The sequence below is a fragment of the Gastrolobium bilobum genome, unplaced genomic scaffold (assembly GCF_033153095.1).
Source record: "Gastrolobium bilobum isolate Gb01-03AN ecotype WA unplaced genomic scaffold, APGP_CSIRO_Gbil_v1 utg17070, whole genome shotgun sequence".
NCBI classification, from domain to species: Eukaryota; Viridiplantae; Streptophyta; class Magnoliopsida; order Fabales; family Fabaceae; genus Gastrolobium; species Gastrolobium bilobum.
In genome coordinates this window covers 65384-86451 of record NW_026895873.1, presented here as the reverse complement: position 1 = coordinate 86451, position 21068 = coordinate 65384, and the positions used below count along the sequence as shown (strand labels likewise).

The window sequence follows — 21068 nt, the reverse complement described above, 5'->3', positions numbered from 1 at the left end:
ATTATTGTTAATATATTATATGAGTAACTGGATAAACCCCTTGGAATAAAATAGGTATCTCTTGAGTATCTGTGATGAGATCACGATCATGAGGATTTAAGGATACCGAATGTTTATTCCTAATTTTATGTTCCTAGTCTAGAGACACTGAGAATGGGGATCAGTAATCTCGGGTAAGACTAGCACGACTTATCTACTTGTATTCGGATACAAGGTAAAGACCTCATGAGCTACAGATATGGAGATGTCTTAGCTAAAGTCGTGGTTGGACCTATAAGGGTATAGCTCGCACTGAACAGGCCCACAAAGAGACTCTATGAGGAAATCTTACAAAAGTATCATTAGAGCAGTCTCTTAATATTTGGGTATGTCTTTCCTTAGACCATAAGTTGTCACCTAGACTGTGTTCTAGAAGGCTTGTTTTGATTATCTGCCTGAAACATGGAGACTCATAGGTATACTTTTGGGTATGTCCTGAAAGAGCACAAGCCTAGGGTGATAAACTGAAAGAATTCGTCAAATCTCTGTGACAGATTAGGTTATCTGTAAACCGGAGAAATCGGGATGACATTTACAGGAATCGGGAATCTATGCATAGTAAAAAGAGATCATAAGATGATCTTCCTTTAGAGTCAGTAAATTGAAGATTCCCTATTTCGAATTAAAGCTTAACCTAAACCGCAAGGGTTGATACGTATCCTCACCCTAGGTTTAATGAGAAGGTAACCGAGATGAAAGGAAACACATACAGTAACAAAATATATGTAATAGGATGATCATGTCATTAACCTAACTAGCTCTGGGGCAACAAAGCATTGCTAGTGCTCTGTGTTGTCATTAAATGGGTTGTGGGCTTGTTGGGCCCAAGCCCATTTATGTCAGTGGCTATGTTGGGCCTAATGGGTCACACACTAACACCTTATTGTCTTGATGATATAACATTAAAGGTATTGGGCCTAATAATGATTGTTATCCCAAAAAGAAGTTTGGAAGCCCACCTAAGAGGGAAAGGGCGCATGGTAGTAGTAATGGGTTTGGATGGTCCAAGACATTATTAATTAATTTAATTATTTAAATTAATTATCAAATATTTAAATTTTGAATTTAAGTTTTGAATTTAAATTTTGAATTTGAATTTTGAATTTAAATGTTTGAACGTTTGAATTTAAATGTTTGAATTCGAATTTGAATTGGCTATGAAAAGTTGTTTCATAACAAAAGGATAAGATAAGATCTTGTTGGAACAAATCCCTAGTATCAAGAGGAGATATTTGAGCATCGTCCAAGGTTGTTTGGGGCGCTTATTTGGGTTATTATGAGTGTCATTTAGTCAACCAAATAAGCTCCAAATTAGATTTGGTTGGTTAAGAGAATAAGTGAGTAAGTTGGTTCAAATTTGAATGAAACTACTCAATGTATTTGGACTGCATTGTGGACCAAAGGGGCACACCATATGGCTGGCCATATGATGGTCATTAGGTCAGAATTTTGACAAGGTTTAGACCTAGTCTCATGAGGATTAAAAGATAGGTTGTTGGGAAAATTTGAATTGCAACAACTCCACCTTTTTCTCCTTTGGTGTGCGCCACTTTGATCAGATTTTTAAGTGAAAAATCTGACTTGAATGCTTAGACTCTCTCATCTCCTTTGGTCATCCTTTTGTTAGGTTTTTCTTAAGAGAGTTTTGAAGAATATCCTAGCCACTTCTCATAAATTCCATGCGCCACTCTTGTGAAGTTTTAAGCTGAAAATATCACTCATCTAGACACATTAACCTTGCCTCCTCCTTCATCTATTGAACGCCTAGCCAGCCTTCTTTGTGGTGTTTAATTGGTGGCTTTTCAAGAAGGGTTCTTGCACCTTGACGTAGGGTGGTGTGGATCAACATTAGAGGGTTTGAACCCTTTCAAACCTTACATTGATCACCTTGGAATTTTAATCACGAACAAGGTATATCATTACGTCTTAAAGTACATATCTTTATTGGCATGTGTGTTTCCGCTTTTGAAAAATTTTGTTTTCATCCTCACATGCCTACGGCCTTCAAGGCCATTTTCTTTCAGTTATCTGAGGTGCAGGTGGAGATAAATTGACGACTCTGTTTTCTTGACCAAAATATTGTTGACTTCTTGTATGCATGGGTGCAGATGAAGATTGACCACAATCAATTTCAATATATATCTCAATAATATTTTGAAATTTTCGTCCATCAATTGCATCTATGACACATTCCACGTCTTCATCATCACATATATCGTTACTAATGTAGTATATAGCATCCTTACCAATTTTAGACTCTACCCTGGCTATCAACCGCTGAATGCATTGGCTGCCTTGTAGCCCCAATTTTTGGTGAATTCTCTCCTTGAGCTCGTTGTATGTTGAGCCCCGTTTGATTTTTAATATTTTTGATTTTCCTTCAAATTGAACACCATTGGGACCTTCATAATGCCTTCCATCGTGGTAGATCACTGTAACATACATGTTTGGACTTGAGCTCATCTTTCACACGAATTTGAGACTAGGGTTCGGATTTTGGGGGTTTGGGTTCGGATTTTCCCAACAACAAAGGAATATATAAGTGCAATGACAATGATTTTACAAGATTAAGGCTTTAGAGATGACGGGATGAAATAGACTCTTGATAGTTTAGATTACAGATGACAAACAAGAGAGATTTTGGTTTAAAAAACGCGTATAGTTGAAAAGATGTCAAGAAATGTAAATATAGGATTTCTGCCGAAGTTTAATCGATTAAATATATATTTCAATCGATTAAATATCCCGAGTTTTAATCGATTAAGAGGGATATTTAATCGATTAAACCTCGGGTCAACCATTTTTATGTGTTTTGACCATTTAACCGATTAAATATTGCAGTTAATCGATTAAAGAGGGACATGTTGGTGGATAGTTTTGAGTAAGGGACAAAATAGTTATTAATTAATTAATGAAGGACAAAAGGGTAAAAAAAATCTCAAATATGGAACAAGTCTAACTAAATCTATCCCAACTGAGGTAAAAAAAGAGAAAATGTTTTTGAAATATTTTATTTTTTTACTTTTGAATTAAAAAAAAAACTTAAATCTATTTCTAAAAATCCTAAAAATAATCTATTTGAGGTAAAGTTTTTTTATATTATATATATATATATATATATATATATATATATGAGTGTGTGTATTTAAGTTTGATTTAGATTATAGCGGTTTATTTAATTTTTGATTCTCAGCTCAACTTTATCTGTTTTAATTTAATTAATTGGTTCAATTTTGAATACTCCTAATATAAACTATTTGTTAAAGAATCAAATTATTGTTATTATTTCACCTAAAATTCAATAATATAAAGATATAGTATTCCTACATAATTACAAATTCCATCACACCATTTAAAATTTATATCAGTGGAGTTTTAATAAATGAAAAAGAGGATGATTTAATTTACATTAAATGCAATTATTAGAACACATGTCTATCAAAGTTAGTAAATTAAAGAAGTTTCGGGTTTTGTTGTTGTTGTTGTGGTAATCAGGTAATCAAGTTTCGGGTATTTAATTTATAAGTTTGTTTACAAGATGGTATATTATCTTTATTTATACCTGAAAAATACCTTTTTCAAGAAAAGTATCTTATTTGAAGTTATAATTTAATCACTTTTAGGAGAATATCTTCACTGTTATGAAAGTATATAACTGAGTTATTTATGGAAAAAAATATTTATCCTTTTAAATAACACAAGTTATATCATTTCACTCTCATAAAGAAGTGAGATCCACACCTTTATTTTTTTTTTGTCAACTCTCTCTCCTCCTTTATCTATCTTTTTCTCTATCTTAAAATGATACAATTTTACATCCTTTAAAATGACACATACTTTTGCCTTAAATGATATATTGAGTTTTCAATTTCAGTATTAGCTAGTACTAAAATCTTTTTCACTTTTAGATATTTTTGTCATGGTCAAATTCTTTTAATAATTTGAAGATAAATAATTGATAGTATAAAAATTTTTACACTATGAGAATAAGAAAATAAATCTTTTTCAGTAAATCAAGGTGGTTTTGTACAAAACTGTTGAGGTGAGTAGCAGTGGTTTTCGAATGCATATTTGGAAATGTATATAAAGTGTCCTGTGTTCAGCCTTTCGCCAAAAATATTAATGTCCGTAGGATTGGATTTTTTGACAAAATATTTTAAAGATCTGTCGAGGAGTACTTTAGACTTTAGAGCACTGGTTAAATAAATAAAAAATAGAAAGTATTAAATAAAAAGTAAAATACTTACTATATTGAGATTTTTAAAATATTTTATAGAGGGTATTAAATGCTTTTTGGGTAATAACCTTAATTAAAACACTTGTTAGGGAAATTCAATATTATAAATTCACATTTATTACTTTTAAAATGATCAGCAAGATTGGGCTGTTTTGGAAAGTAATTTAAGAGGTGGGTCCTTTTTTTGTTCAACTCTGAAATTTCTATAGTAGCCCGTTGATATTACTATGGTGTCATGCAATCACTAATATTAAACATGAACTCAAATTTATTAACTTTTTTTTTTTTTCAGTGTGTTCCTCTAGTAAAATGAGGAATACTGACCAAAATGTCACTTTTCATCAACTTTTTTACCTAAATACCACGCGAACAGTATTATTTTTCAATCTTCCACGGGCCAAGTTCGCTACCTGGTGTAGCGAACTCAGCGTGCTAACGTGTCACATTTCTAGTGGATAACAAGTACCAAGTTAAAAAAAAAAGGTGTGAAGTTTGCTACATTGGGTAGCGAATTTGGTGTCCAGTAGAAACGTGACACGTTAGCAAACTAAGTTCACTACACCGGGTAGCGAACTTGTCCCTGTGACAGATTGGAAAATAACACTGTTCGCGTGACATTTAGGTAAAAAAGTTGGTGAACAGTGACATTTTGGTCACTGTTCCGTAAAAAGATGGCAACTAAGCAAGAAAACTACCAAATAAGAGATAATTTACTTTTAGCTAAGAGTGAGATGTATTTTGTTTTATTAGTTCAACATTTTGATTTATAGGACAGGAAAATGAGATAGAAAATTTGATTCCATCGATCAAATAAAAAAATTATTTTAGTTTTCAAATTTTTGTTCATTTTGAGGTTCACTCCTTTGCTCTTTTTTCGATTTTTGATAATATTTTTATGAATGTTTTTCGAGGAATTTCGAACCTGTAATGTTGTAAGAAATTGTGTGAAGAAATACAGCAGACAAGGCATGCTGTTAATTTAAATAAAATGATTATTTGACAAACAGTGATATCATTTTTTTGGTAATATTTAAACAATAATATCATTGTTAATCATCATATTTTGTATTGTCTTCTTGCTATCATCACTCATTTATTGTTTCCATAACATTCTTAAATGTTATGTTTCTAGCATTTTTTTAATAGATTATTTCAAGCAGTTAGCACTTAGCATTAGTGCATTACTATCAAGAGTGAACAAAGCAATATTTTCATCTGTTTTTCGTTTCTGAATTTGGATGCAATTAGAGAAGAATCAAGAAGAGCACTAACTAAATAAATTGAACAATATCCTAGATTGCATAAAGCAAAATTTTTAGAATTTTGGATGATACTATGTAACTTTGTCATTAATTAACACATTACTACATGCAAAGCTGAAACAAAATATAGTGGATCAAAATATATGTTATTCATAACCCTCAATAACCATAAATCTACTAAGGTCTTCAATATGTCCAAAATAAAATCAGAAAGCTTATACTTTGTTTTTTTTTTTCTAGAATATTTTACATTCTTTGTGTGTAAAATCATTTTTCATAAATATAAATAATACGGTTATACCATTTTATAATTTACCTCTAACGAGTCAATTTCAAAATATTTTCAAATTTTTAGTTTAAAAATGACTAACTTTTAAATGGACAGTGTGAACGAAAGATTATCAAATCTTCTAAACAAGGAACCCCCTATAAAGCCACTATGTTTTTGGCAGAAAGCAATTAATTTTAACTTTTTCATTCAAGATTTTTTCCATTAATTAGTTGGAATTGAATATCTTACATGTATACTATTCCAAAAGAGAACTTGAATAAAATTTAAAATTTAAAATTTCATGATAAATGCGAATCAGACAAAATAAGGGATAAATTATAGTAAAAGATACCCTGAATCCCTCTACTTTTCTTGTCTCCTTACTTTAAAAATTGGAGTAACACATATATAAGAAGTTTGTTCTCACCGTTTGATAGAGGAAAGAACCCTTCATATAAGTGCTCACCTGAGTCCACTTAGTCAAAAACAAAACAAGATAGGATAAACAAACACACACATACTCACACTGAAAATGGCTTGTGAGAGAGTTGATATCTCTATTTTGGTTGTGGATGATGATGAAACTTCTCTGACCATCGTTTCTAATGTACTCATCTCATGGGAATATAAAGGTACGTGTGTGTGTGTGTTTGTTTATTAATTCAACAATTGTATAGCCGCAGTTTTTTTTCCCATTGGAATTTTATAGATTCAGACATTTTTTAAATATATATCAATTAGGCTTAAAGATAATTTTTTGTTGTCTAACTATGGGTCATTGCAAACAGTCATCCCTTGTTTTGAATTTCATTAACATGACTCCTTGAATGAAACTTGCATACTAATACATATTCACTCTAGTATATGTGTAGAAAATCTCACAAGATATTCAATATGCATGATTAATATTGATGAGTTTCTAAACACATAGTCTTTCTCCCCACATAATCCGTAATTAGAAAGAGTTTCTTGAATTCTAGACTATAAATTAGGAACTTGATTCTCATGTCTCCCCCTTTTGAGCTTATCCTTGATATTGTCTTCCCGTTTTTTTATCCGATTATTATTATTTTTTTGTTGTTGTAACCATATATAAGGTAAGATCTGTGTATTCCTTGCTTTTATAGTCCAAATCTAAATCAAATTTCAAACAATATTTTTTTTTCTTTACTATGTAATCCAATCTCTAGTCTCCTCCTTTATATTTTCTTATTTTGGTTTATGTTATTTTGCTCATGTACAATTGTATTTCTACGGTTTTTTACACTTGGTTTTTTCTCTAAGAAAAATTGAAAAAAAAATTGTCATAGAATTTTTTTGATATAAACTATCTAATCCGAATTTGAGCAGAGCAGGATCACAAAGGCACTGAACACCCAGGATTTCAACTCAAAACTACTAATTAAACTGAAATAATCCGCACTAGCTGATCCACATACTTAGTGGTAAAATTTTAAGTTACTTTCAAATTTGTTAGCTTAATTGTTCCGTTTGCTGTGTAGTTGTTCTGTAGTTCAGTTGATGTACTTAGATTTTTGGTTAAACTTAAAAAAGAGGTTTAATTTTTTCTCAAAAATCGGGTTTTTTAATCCAATAATAAAGTTTTAAAAAAATTATTAAAATCCTCTATTCAAGTTATTTGTCAAAGCGAGTTTTGCTATGTCTATTTTTTTTTTTTTTTGGTGAAATGCTATGTCTATTTTTATTGTAACTACAAACATAAAAAGAAAAAAAAATACGTTTTTATCCTCTAACAAGTTCTTTATATCAATTTTTAAAAGTGTTATTTAACTTGTTACTTGAATCCCATGTGACATTGTAGAACCACAAGACAGTCTTTGGGATACTATCTAATCGTTTTAATCCCAATTAATATCAATCACGATTAATTGATATCCCGTACTCCTGTCTTGTGGTTATTACATTTTTTTTTTTGAAACTATGGTTATTACATTATTGATATCCTGTAGACCGTCTTGTGGTTGCTAGTGACACCGAATCCTTTAATATGATTGTAGGCAAGTTTTGAATGTCATTGATATTATATCTAAGTATTCCTTAAGTTATTTATTTGATCTCGCTTTTTTTTTTGTTGGTAATGTATCATTTTACGTGTTATTTAACATGTACGTGAGATTATTTTAACTATTCATGGGTGATAAGAGATAAAAGAGAAAAAAATATTGGAATAAAAAGTAACAAAATGATAACTGTTGATTTGTGATATTTGTCCATATATGGTTGAAATAGTCTCACATGATAAAATCTTGTTATAAATGACATATGAGAAGATATATTCTGATACTTAATTGGTATGAGACTGTGTTTTAAGTGTTACTTCTATAAACTATTAGTGTTGATGTAGTTACTAAGAAGCTTCCTCTCAGCACATTGAGAAAACAATTCTCATAAATGCATCAGCCTAATAATGTATGGGTTCCTTATTAAGATCATAGCAAAGAAGGATTTAATCTTAGTTAAAACGAAAGGGTGGCTTGATAATTCAGACCAACACATTTCAATGAATCTTGAATCTCAATCACTAAAGCGCAGCACATGCATTTATTTAGAAGAATCAGTCAATTCCCCTATATGCTTATTCTCTTTTCATTAAACTACTAATATGAAATATGTACACAACAGGAATATTAATAACTCTTATCTTTCCAAAAATCTTATATATATTTTTTAATGAAAAATCATACTCTTATGTTGTTAGAAAAAAAAATATCTTATGTCACCCATTATAACTATATACATCGAGGAGTACATAGTTATAATATTAAAGTTTTTTTTCTCTTAAAAAGTTGTCAATTGACGTGGGGAGAGAAAAATAATAATTTTAATATTATAATTATGTACTTCCCACGGTACATAATTATAATGAGTGATATAAGATAATTTTTTTCTGGTCACATGAGAAAAAATGGACCCTTAATTAATATAACAATTCAATAAATGCAATCTTGGCCTCAAATGCTAGACATAAAAATTTTTAATATCACATCGATCCCAAAAAATAAATACTTATCTATCATACATTAATAACATTACCGAACTATTTTTTTTTTTATTAAAAAAAAATATAGTTCAGTAGTGGATTAGTTACTTCTTGTTCTTTAAGGCAAACATAAGTTTCTTAATGGCTTATAGGTAACTAAATTTCACCCGTGCTCACTGTGTTTATTCATTTTCTTTGGCTTTGAATTTCAGTTCTCACTGCCAACAGTGCTCGTAATGCTTTGGAGACACTTAGAGAGTTTGAAGGCTTTTTTGATCTCGTCATTACAGAGCTTCATATTTCAGGAATTGATGGATTTGAATTTCAAAAGCGTGTCAAAGATGAATTCCAGCTACCTGTAATAAGTGAGTATCATTTTGAACTCTCATATTACTTGCTTTCAATTTGGTCCCTTAAAGTTATCCTCTTTTTTTTTTTTAATTATATACCTTTACAAATATACTTGTACTTTTCACCAATACAATGCAAAAACACAAAAGTATACTTGTACTTTTCACCAATACAATGCAAAAACACAAAAGTTAGCGGTTTAATTCTTTTGTACAAAAGTTAGCGCAGTGCAAGACGTGCATCCTAATAGTGGGCAGTCAAGTCGTGTATACCCCATGCGCATTTTGTGGAGCATGACACGTGGCAGACACATTTTAATTTTTGCATAAGTTGCGTATGAGATGATTGAACGCGCACAAGTCTATGCACGTTTCACTAGCATTAGATTGAACACGACACACCACCTGGTTCGTCGACTTGTGAAGCTAGAATACAAGGACGACAAGAGTATGATTGAACACCTCAACACCTATAAAGGTATTGTAAATCAACTGTCTAAAGCCGAGATGAAGATTGATGACGAGATGCAGGCCCTGTTGCTGTTGAGTTCGTTGTCAGATAGCGGGATACTCTGGTAGTTACCTTAAATAACTTGATTCTTGTTTGAAAATTGGCAATGGACGTCGTGACTGACAGCCTCCTGCACGAGGAGTCCAGGAGAAGTGAACGAGGTGTTACGAGTACGTCCGAGGAAAACGTTGTTGAGAATGTAGGAAGTTCTGACACTCGGGATCGAAGCAAGAGTCGTGGTCGTGACGGACGTGACAAGAAGCCCGACCACAAGAAGCCTGACTGCAGGACTCCACAAAAGACCAGAAGAACGACACTGTGAAGCCGGATTAGATATTACCAAACAAAAATGAAAACAAGAGCACCACTGCATTGGCAGCCAACTTGGATGCCGAGATCTTCCTCCTTGGTGAGGACAATTTTTTGAACGTAGCTTATGATGACTTCGCCTGGATTGTTGATTCTGGTGCTTCCTTTCATGTCATCCCACACAAAGACTTCTTCTCTTCTTACTGAAGCGGTGACTTCGAAGTTGTGAAAATGGAAAATCAAGTGACAAGTAAAATTGTTGGTGTTGGTGATGTAACCCTGACCACGGATGTTAGGTGACGACTTTTGCTAAAGGAAGTAAGGCATGTTCCAGATATGCAGTTGAAACTAATCTCGGTAGGATAACTTGATAATGCCGAGTCAGTGAATTATTTCAGGAATGGAAAAAGAAAATTGGCCAAGGGAAATCTGATGTTTGCCCAAGGCAAGAAGGAAGGGTCTTTGTACGTGATGTAAGGAAAGACAAATGGTGCATAAGACAACTCTGTCCGAGATGGACCTAGCATGGAGTTGTGGCACAAGCACCTCGGCCACTTGAGCGAAAAAGGGCTCCAGATCTTGAACAAGAAAGGACTTCTGACCGGGTTGAAAGGCCAAGTGCTGGAGAGTTGCATGCACTGCCTAGCTGGAAAACATCATTGAGTTTCTTTTGTGAGACCGAATCAACCCAGACAGCGCAGTTACGTTCTTGACCTCATCCATATTGATGTTTGCTCCATGTCAAAAAAATCACTTAGCGGAACTCGTTATTTTGTTTCTTTTATTGATGATCATTCCTGTAAAGTGTGAGTATATTTGTCAAAATTTAAAAATCAAATACTCCAAGCCTTTAAAGAATTTTAAGCTATGGTGGAAAGGGAGACTGGTAAGAAGCTTAAAGTGGTCCGATCTGACAATGGTGGTGAGTACTGCGACCCGTTCGATGCTTACTGTAGAGCGGTCGATATAAGACTTAGGAAGACGCTCCCTAAGACTCTTCAGCTGATTGGAGTTGCTGAAAGGATGAACCCGACTACCGAAGTATATACTATCCCATGCCGAGTTGCTGAAATCATTTTGTGGAGAAGTCGTCAGAACTGTTGTTGACCTAATTAATCTATCACCTTCACGGTCACTAGAAGGAGAAGTTCCTGAAGAAATTTGGACAGGTCGAAAAGAGGCCTATGATCCCCTGAAGGTATTCAGATGTTGAGCTTTTGTGCATATCCCTAAAGACGAAAGACAATGCTCGATGCCAAGACAAAGGAATGCATTTACCTCAGCTCATCAAGATGTGAGTTCAGATATTGAGTTTGGGATCCTGTCAACAAGGAAATAGTGAGAGTTAGAAGTTGAGATGTAGTCTTCCATAAAGACAAGACCATCAAAGACATCTCGAAGCCCAAAGCTCGGGTTGCTATCCGATGTGAAGAATTTGTCCCTCATGTATGAGCTGAAGTAGGGGGAGAAATAAATCAAGAAAATGAAGTAAATGACCAGCAACAATAAGAGTCAACTATTGAAGGCGATGATGAAAGACAAGCTAAAGCAGGTCGTACTGAGATCTGAGATGAGAATTTTTAGCCAGACTCTCAACATGAAGAACTAACCAAGCCATGACGAGCTCAGAAAAGAAAGAATAGGAGAAGGCAATGCATGTTTATAAAATCAGACTTATGAGTTGACTGAGCTGCCTCAAGGAAGACGATCTCTGAAGGATAAGTGGGTTTATAAAATCAAGCATGAGGAGAACGACCAAAAGCCGAGATACAATGCCAGAATTATGGTGAAAGGCTGTAATCAAAAGAAAGTAGTAGATTTTGAAGAAATTTTCTCTTCTGTTGTGAAGATGACTTTGGCCCGAACGATATTAGCCATGGCGACCTCAATGGACCTTGAAGTTGAACAAATGGATGAGAAGATCACATTCCTTCATGCTGAACTTGAAGAAGAGATATATATGGAGCAACCTGAAGGGTTCTGAGCTCTGGGAAAAGAAGATCTGGTCTGCTGTTTGAAGAGTAGTCTATATGGCTTGAAACAAGCACCTCGACTGTGGTACAAGAAGTTTGAATCCTTTATGATCGAGCACAAGTTCATGATGACGAAGGCCGACCACTACGTATTCGTTGAGAGGTATGAAGCTGGAGACTTTCTGAATTTGCTTTTATATATTGACGACATACTTATTGTAAGGCAAGACAAATCGAGGATAGCTACCCAGAAGAAGGCATTAAGCTCGTCCTTCGCAATGAAGGACCTCGGCTCTGCAAAACAAATCCTTGGAATCAAGATTATAAGAGATTGACAAAGAAATCTATTGTGGCTAAGTCAAGAAAAATACATTGAGAAGATTTTGAAAAGATTTAGCATGGACAAAGTCAAGACAGCTAGCACTCCCTTAGGTGGACACATAAAGCTGAGTCAAAAGGAATGTCTGAGGTCTGAAGAGGAAGAAGACATGATGCTGAAGATCCCGTACCAGTTTGCAGTCGGAAGTTTGATGTATGCAATGGTATGTACGAGACCCGACTTGGCATATACTGTTGGAATGGTAAGTCGATATCTATCTAACCCCGATAAGGAGCATTGGCAAGCCATCAAATGGATCTTCAAGTATCTCAAAGGAACTTCCAACCTAAGCCTCCTCCTTAGAGAAAATTAGGCTGAGCTGCAAGGCTACATAGATGCTAATTTAGGGGGAGATGCTGAATCGAGAAAGTCGACAACTGGATACTTGATGACTTTTGCAGAAGAAGTTGTCTCCTGGCAATCAAAACTGCAAAAATGTATGGCGATTCGACGACTAAGGCCGATCACTTAGCCGCGGTTGAGGCTTGCAAAAAGATGATTTGGGTGAAGAAGTTTCTTCTAGAACTCGGTCATGATCAAGGCAAGTACAAGCTGAAGTTTGAAAATGAAAGCGCTATTCATCTAGCAAAGAACTTGATCTATCACTCCCGCACCAAACACATTGACATAAGATATCACTGGATCCGGGATGTGATGGAGGATAGACAGCTCAAACATGCCAAAGTGCACACCGATCTCAATTGGCCCGACATGATTACCATGCCGGTACTGTAACAGCCCGTTGTACACCGATATTGTTAACAATAATTATCATATTAAGCGCAGTTACAATCACAACAATTCATTTATAAAAATGCGAGTAAACTTTTTCTGTTTATTATGCGAACCTTTAAAACAATAAAAGCGTAATAATTAAAAGATGTAATAGTAACTGTAAACTCTTGCGGAATACTTATTTAAACTACTTTTATAACTTATTTTACTTACTACAAGTCACTAAGGGGTTCTCATAAACCCACTTAGCTAATTTCCCACTTTTACATTTTCTACCTATCCGAACATGGTTCAGTCTCTACTTTTCTGAGGATAAACCGCATTCTAAAGATCTACCATCTTTTGATATATTATTCTACACTCAATTACCTCTCTATTAAGCTATCACACGTTTTATTTAAAGCTCATTTGCTCCGGATATCACCGTTTGAAGTTGGACAAGCAAAACTGCCAACCTACCCCAAAACAGTTTCAAACATCCCTCACTCTACGAATTACTTCAGAAAATTAACTCAACCAATTTCTCTCAAATTTTTATACAACAAACTAGACGCCTCAACCTTCAATTTGATATATTATACACTTAATTTGACTGAGAAACGAAGTGGGAATTAATTTCCCAAAAACTGCCAGAAACAGCCCCTGCACAGGTGCGTTCTGGACAGTCCGTGTTCACAGGATTCTACAGGGCATCGTACAACCCAGAAAGTTCTCAAATTTTAACACAATGTAGAGGACATCTCAAAATTTAAAATGGCGTATGACACGTCCCTATCGGACCTCTGTGGAGGGAGATATGCTTTCCCGAAGTTTACCTAAATTCTGCCTATTCTACAGAAAATTCGCCAGAGTTTCCTTTGTTTTTACAAAAATTCCCAAGTTTGCAAATGCTTTCTAATACCTCAAATGTACCTAATAACCAATGGGTGGCACACACAAGGACCAACAATGTCTTGGGGCACTTACAACCCAACTCAGTTTATAGTTATTACACAATTCATACCATATTGCTCACTTTATTATTCCTTAACTTATTTCAATCACCAATGTCCATTTACATGCATTTTCTAAATATACATATAATCATAATCCTAAAATAGGCCTATTGCTCTTTCATCGTATTACACATGCTTCAAATTACACAAGGTCCGAATACAATCTTTACAATTATCCAATTACAACATAATTCATAAATTTCCAAATGCTATAAAATACTTGTATCTAGACTTAGGCAAAATATCATGAACAAATGTGAACATAAAACTCATCCTATTAATAAATACCATGTTCATGCCTTAAATATAGCCTAGGCCCAATGGCCATCAAAATGCAAAAAGCATAAAGTCCTCCAACGACTTATCTTACGTGCTTCTTGCCCGCCGCTCCTGTGCCACTGCTACCTCCTGAAATAATGCCCCCAAGACAGGGTGAGATATACGAATATATCTCAGTAACCCAGAGGTTCAGGAGAATACTCCTCCCAATGGCTCACTTCGATGCATATAAATAATATAAAATAACTTCTTGAAAACAGGATACAACAAGAGATTTAGAGAATACGAGGATTATATGATACAAAATACGACGAAGCTGGAATGGTAGCTACCAATACCACGCAACGTCCTCGACATATACGCCTATGGGTCTCCTCCAAGGCGTGTTCCTAGAACATCAACCAAGGTACCCCTCCCATCCGCATATATTCGAGACTTCCTAGTGTGCTCCTATCCGGATCACACACCACGACCCTAGGTCAACTGGAACTCCCTCTCGGAGACCTATCCAGTGAAAGTCCGAAACACCCGAAGGCAAAACTGTCTACTGTACAGAGACTCAGTACCTACGTACCAGCATACATACTAAATGCATGATCATGTTATTCTACATTACTCATATACATTTTCCTACCATCACCCTCAACGGCATGGTGGAACACACAAGGGGAACAAGCTCCAGTACCAAGAGGTTACCTGAATACTCCTCTCCACGTAGCTCCAACGTAATATATTTCTCGAGCTCGTTATACAACAGAAATGCCTACACAGAGGACATTCTCAATTAATTACTGTTCATATGAACACATGCAAGTTACTAATTCTACAAGCATGGTTCTAATTACTCACCTCAATCCCACTTAATCCAGGACCAAGAGCAATCCACCGAGCTCACGGTTCGGGGTTCAAATCAACGTACGACAACCTACAACAACCATGTACGAATCGTCAATACACAGTAATTCTGTCAGAATACGAAAAAAAAAGTCAAAACATCATCTTAACATATAGAAACCAACATCCACTTCCACCTAGAATTTTATTAACATACGGTTTCACTAATTTTTCCTTTTGGCCGAATTGGCCTAGTTCAAGTCCATGATTTTCTTTCCAAAATATTCTCATGTTTATACACTTCAATCCAAGGGATTCATCAACCATCAATCCATAACATATTTAAATGAAACTTCATCCAAAGTCAGCCCCATGGTGCGCACAATACATGCTTGGAAACTCATCTTTTACCACTTATCAAAAGAAGAAAATACAAGGTTATGACCACAAGAACACAAGGATTCTTTTCCACAAAGTAACTAAGCATTTTAGGGACAAGAAAATACTCACAAGCTCCTCTTAACACCCTTGGTTGTTACGGTATAGAAGAAAGAATTGAGCTGCTTGATGCTTTCAACCAAGTGAGAACCGACTTGCTATCTTAAAACACTTAGAATCCTCTTTGGCCGTAAGAAAAGAAAGAAGGAAACAAAGCAAGAAAGAAGACAAAGCGGTCATGTGTTGGTGTAAGGAGGAGGAACCGATTTGATTAAAGTTAAGGACTTCAGTCAGAAAATTTGAAGATTGCTGAACCCGACACATTAAAATCGGAAGGGGGAGATTTGTCGGGGTGTTTCCTCAATTAATGTTGGCATGAACCACATTTATTGGTGCAGGACTCATTGTCTGCCCAACCACCTAAACCACCATTATCATTGAATTAGATTCTGGAAGAAAGTGGAAGGTTCCCCACACCTTACTTTATAAATACACTTGAAGACCTTTAGCAATATGTTAGAGATTTTGAAGCTTGGAGCTTAGAATTTGAGAGTACCCCTAGAGAGAAGTTTGAGATTACCATCGTTCTTGGAGAAGCTTGATTGTACCTCTAGTGTAACTAGGAAGCTTGACTCTATGTAATATTTTTTTTTTCACAGTGAAAGATTTTCTGGATTAATGTCCCGTGATTTTTACTTCTTCACACCGAAGAAGGTTTTCCACATTAAAATTTAATTGTCTCTCTCTATCTCTGTGTCTCTCTCTTTCTACCCTTTTTGTTTTACTGCATGTTGGCCGACCTGGTGACTTCTGGCCAACCTAATAGTTCCGAGCTCTGACCTCGACGTATGGACTTGCAAATTCTCTTCCGCATTGATTTGAGGGACCGATGTCCCAACACTCACTATATTAATTATAGTTTGGTACAAGTTGTGATGTGCTTGTGGTTGATTTTCTGTGATTTAAGTGTATTGGAAATGTGATAGAAATATATTTGTGCAAAATCTTGTGATGTAGTATTTGACCTTTGTCTGTTTTGTTTGATGCAGTGATGTCTGCAGATAGGAGAAAGAGTGTAATGTCCAAGAGTTTAGAAAATGGTGCAGCACTTTATATTTTGAAACCCATTTGTGCAAATGATTTCAAAGACATTTGGAAGTATGCCATTGCAGCAAGGAAAGAGAAAATATTCATTGAAAATGAATTGAGAAGAAGAGAAAGAGAGTCGCCATGTGAAAATATTATCTCTCATGATGTTGCAATATCTTCATTGACTGAGCCTAAGAGAAAAAGAAAGTATAGTAAGAGAAAGAGAACTCAAACGAACAAGGAAGAGAGCTCCTCTCCTATTCCAAAGAAACCAAAGATTGTTTGGACAACATACCTTCACAATCTGTTTCTGCTTGCCATAAAACAAATTGGATTTGACAGTAAGTAATCTGTTGCAAATTTTGGGTTTTCAGATTTTATAGATTTGTGTTTGTTTTTTGTATATGTAGATTTTTAATTCATGTGATTGCCTTTTGACTCATAGGGGCCGTGCCAAAGAAAATTCTCGAAATCATGAATGTGCCAAACTTGACAAGAGAAAATATTGCCAGTCACTTGCAGGTTTGCTTCTTAATTAACTTAATATATCTATATAATATGATGGAATCTCCCTAATTCTCTATTTCTTTGTTCCCTTATTTTTTTAATGACATTGAAATAATTGAAAGACAATTAAATATGCTAAGTTCTTACGTTTAAGTGTGCATATAACACTTGCAGAAGTATCGCATTTTCCTGAGAAAAGTTGCAGAGAGAGGAATAATTGAGGGCTTATCTGAGAGGACTCTAAGGTCAAGGTTTGCTTCTGGGGTTTCAGCTTTAATGATCAAAGAAATCCAAACAAGAACAGAGAAACTATGTGTTCCTGTGCAACAATATTTGAAAAGATTAGCACATCAAAAAGGAATCAGAGGGATTGTCAATGATCTTCATGATAAACAAGTTTCAAGCAATGCTTATATGACTAATCAACTAGGAAGAGGTCAATCTTCTTATCCATTGCACAATGGCTTAATGCTTCATAATCAACCTGTTGATTCTCTTAGTCAAGTCAGACTTGGACAATCAATCTTTGGAAGCAATATTGGGACAAATAATGTCCAGCCAAAAATGTTGGGATGCTATGCAAACCCACCTTATCAAGCAAACAGTTCATTCAATAATGCAGGTGCTATGTTTCCTACATATGGAATGGGACATTGCATGACGACTTCAACAAATGGCCTCACAAGAAGAGGTTTGAGATATGGTGACCAAATGTACCAAAATTATGATTCATTGGGAACTAACAAATTTAGCTATGGTCTAGGAAATTGCAACATGGGATCTTTGAGCACCTCTAATCTGCCATCGACTTGTACTTCTTATCCTAGCAGTAACTCCTCTGTAGTTCAACTGAATGGTGGATCAAAAACTGTTGGGACTGGGAACAATGATAGTTTTGGCTTGATTAATGAGACTCAAAATGCAAATATGGATGTAGCAATCTTGGGGAATGTAAATTTTGGTTTGGTACAAAGAGGGCTTGCTTCTACTTCTGATTCTAATGTTGGGAATGGTTTTATAAGTGCGCTTCCAACTACATTGATGACTAATGGAACTCGAGAAGAAAATATTCCAGGGATCTCACAATTACCTCAGCAACTAGATGACAATGTTGTAGAAAATGAGCATAAATATAATGCCACTTCAATATGTGAGATCATCAGCAGCCAACTGGAAGACGATCTTTCTGAGCTTTTCTTGATGGTAGATGATATGCAACTTCTTAATAATGAGGTAAGCATTCAATATATATATATATATATATATTTTATCAAATATTATATACATTTGTATGATCCAGTTTTTCAATGTTATAATTCCATTTTAGTCCTGACTTTTTTTGTTGTCTTAAATCAGACAGAAGAGAACCCTAATGCAAGTGAATTTTTAAATTCTGACTTTTCTAGCTCTAGTCAGGTTGTGCAATCATTTGAGCAGGTACATTTGTTACCTATGTCATTTCATGTATTATTTTTTAGGTTAAAGACTTCTCATGTTACATGAGAAGAATATATTCTTCTACATACACAATAAACATGTGGATTCCATTAAAAAGAGGAAAGAGAAAAAAATTTCAGTGAAATCCATATATTTGTTATGTGTGTAGGAGAAAAAATTCTTTTCATGTAACATGAGAAGTCTTTAACTCTTATTTTTTACATGGCTGTGTTAAGTTATGTATATGTCTTTAGTGAATTAAGTAAAGTATGAGACATCACACAAGAAATTTTCTGCTGTTTTTTTTCCAACTGCATTAAGTTATGTATATGTCTCTCACTGACCATAATTTGACTCAATATCCTCATTGCAATAGTCTAATAGTAGAGCTGGTGATGATGTGATTGTGTTGCCAACTAAAGACACATTAAACTTTCCAAACGAGTCTTCAACAAGCTCTGACAAAAATTCTAATCAGGTAAGTCTAAGTGGTTACCACACTTTTTAGTTTGAGCAAGTGCTTACAATGCTTCCTCTAACAAATAAACAAATTCTTTTATAGTTTTTATCTACATCATTTGTGTGCAGAATAGTTTCTATTGGTGAATATAACACAATACAATATTTCAAAAGGGTTTTAATAACACAACAAAAAAGATTTAAGTTTGAATCACCCGTATAACCCAATTTCTTGATATCTAGATGCAAGGCAATGGGGAATCTGGGGACTGGGAACACTTTGATAGGTTCTTAGTGGACAATGTATCTTCAGCAAGTAACTCAACTTCTGAGCAGGCAAGTCAATTTACTAAAAAATGTTCATGTTATTGAAATGAATTTGAAATTTTTTTAAATATAAAATTTTACACTAATTTTAATGCAGGATTGGGATATGGACATCATTGAAGCTTTGTTTGGTACCGAGGTAAATTAAAGGGTACGGTCGAAGGTTTCTTCAAGGATCATGAAGTTATAGATTAAGAGGGATAAATACTAGAGATTTTGCAAAGTCACTAGGACTTTTCTCTATATCACACAGAGAGAGAATTGTATAAATCGTATGAATTGCTTCCTCTTTATATTACATGTTTGAATGGTTAAGGACCTTTGCCATAGAACATGTATATTATATATATATGAAATATATTAGGGTTGTCAAAATTTTATTTTGCCAATGTGGCTGCCGGATTCCGCCAGAGTATGGCGGCGTGTCTGGTAGCCTCCGGTCATTTTCAACCCATCAAAAGACTCATCTCTTAGAGCTTTACGTTGTGGTATATTTACTTCTAAAAAATAACGAAGATTGATGGAAATCAACGGTGATTAAATTGGTTGTAAGAGTTGTAAACTTTTTTGATGGTAAGTAGATCATCTCCCAACTTATAGAAAAAAAAAATTGTCTCTAGTTTAGTTTTGGGAATTTTTTTTCAGAATCAACCAGATTCCAAAGGCATGAGGAGGATGCCTCCGGCAGTTTTAGGTGGTGAATTGTGAACAACCAACCAACATCTTCGTCCTATCAAGGGATACAACGTGATATCTTTATTTTCTAAAAATGGTGAAGTAAATTTTTTCGATATAATGAAAAATATTTATCTCTATTTTAAAAATATGAAATTTGAGGGAAAATTTATGCATTTTTAAAAGGCTTTAATGTTTCTAAAGTGAATGTAGATAAGTGTAACACCCCGTGTATACCCGGTTTGTTAACATATCATCGTATTAAGCTGCGCTTAATTAAAAATGCGAAATATCTTTTTCTTTTCAATTATGATGTCGTTATACTTAGCCAAGTTGATTACTTAATCAATTTCATAAAATATCGCCTGTATGTAAATTGCAAATAAACATCTAACTGAAATACCTCATAATATAGATAAAGTGAGTATCTAAAATCACGGATCTACAACACGTAGTGCGGACAATAATCCTGATATATTAATACAACTCCAACATAAAACAAGACATAATCAAGTCTATGTGGCATGGATAATCCCCATGCTCACCAAATCAACAGCATAACCAACAGAGTCTCAACAGAAAAATCCATAAACTGAAGCTAAAAGCTTAAGACAGTAAATAGGATCCAACATCCAATCATAACAGCATATCAGCATAATCAGCATAAACATGTAACATCTATCAACTAAGATCTGGCCTCCTGCCACTAGAGGTCTCAACCCCCGCGTTACCTGAACCTGAAATCAGCATTCCCCAAACATGGGGTGAAATCTCTAAACCAGAAATCTCAATAAGACAAGAGGTCCTCAAGGATCTTCCAACCCAAGCTCACTTACATGTGCAATATAAGTTCTAAAAACAGTAATTCAATATAAGTTCTCAAAACTATGCAGTGCAACAGATATTCATACCATGTGTGTTTAAACTATTCTACTGGCCAGAGAAATGCAGGAATACGTCT

At 34.6% G+C, this 21068-nt stretch overlaps 1 protein-coding gene across 1 annotated transcript; it reads left to right on the top strand.

The window, feature by feature from the left end:
• Nucleotides 1-6341: 6341 nt before the first annotated feature.
• On the top strand, nt 6342-20140 carry LOC133296545 (two-component response regulator ORR23-like). The gene is made up of 9 exons (XM_061495550.1): nt 6342-6441; nt 9023-9175; nt 17148-17224; nt 17384-18442; nt 18566-18646; nt 19023-19124; nt 19349-19441; nt 19530-19571; nt 20078-20140. Exons 1-9 carry the CDS (start codon nt 6342-6344, stop codon nt 20138-20140), a joined length of 1770 nt encoding a protein of 589 aa, XP_061351534.1.
• The last annotated feature ends 928 nt before the right edge of the window (nt 20141-21068 follow it).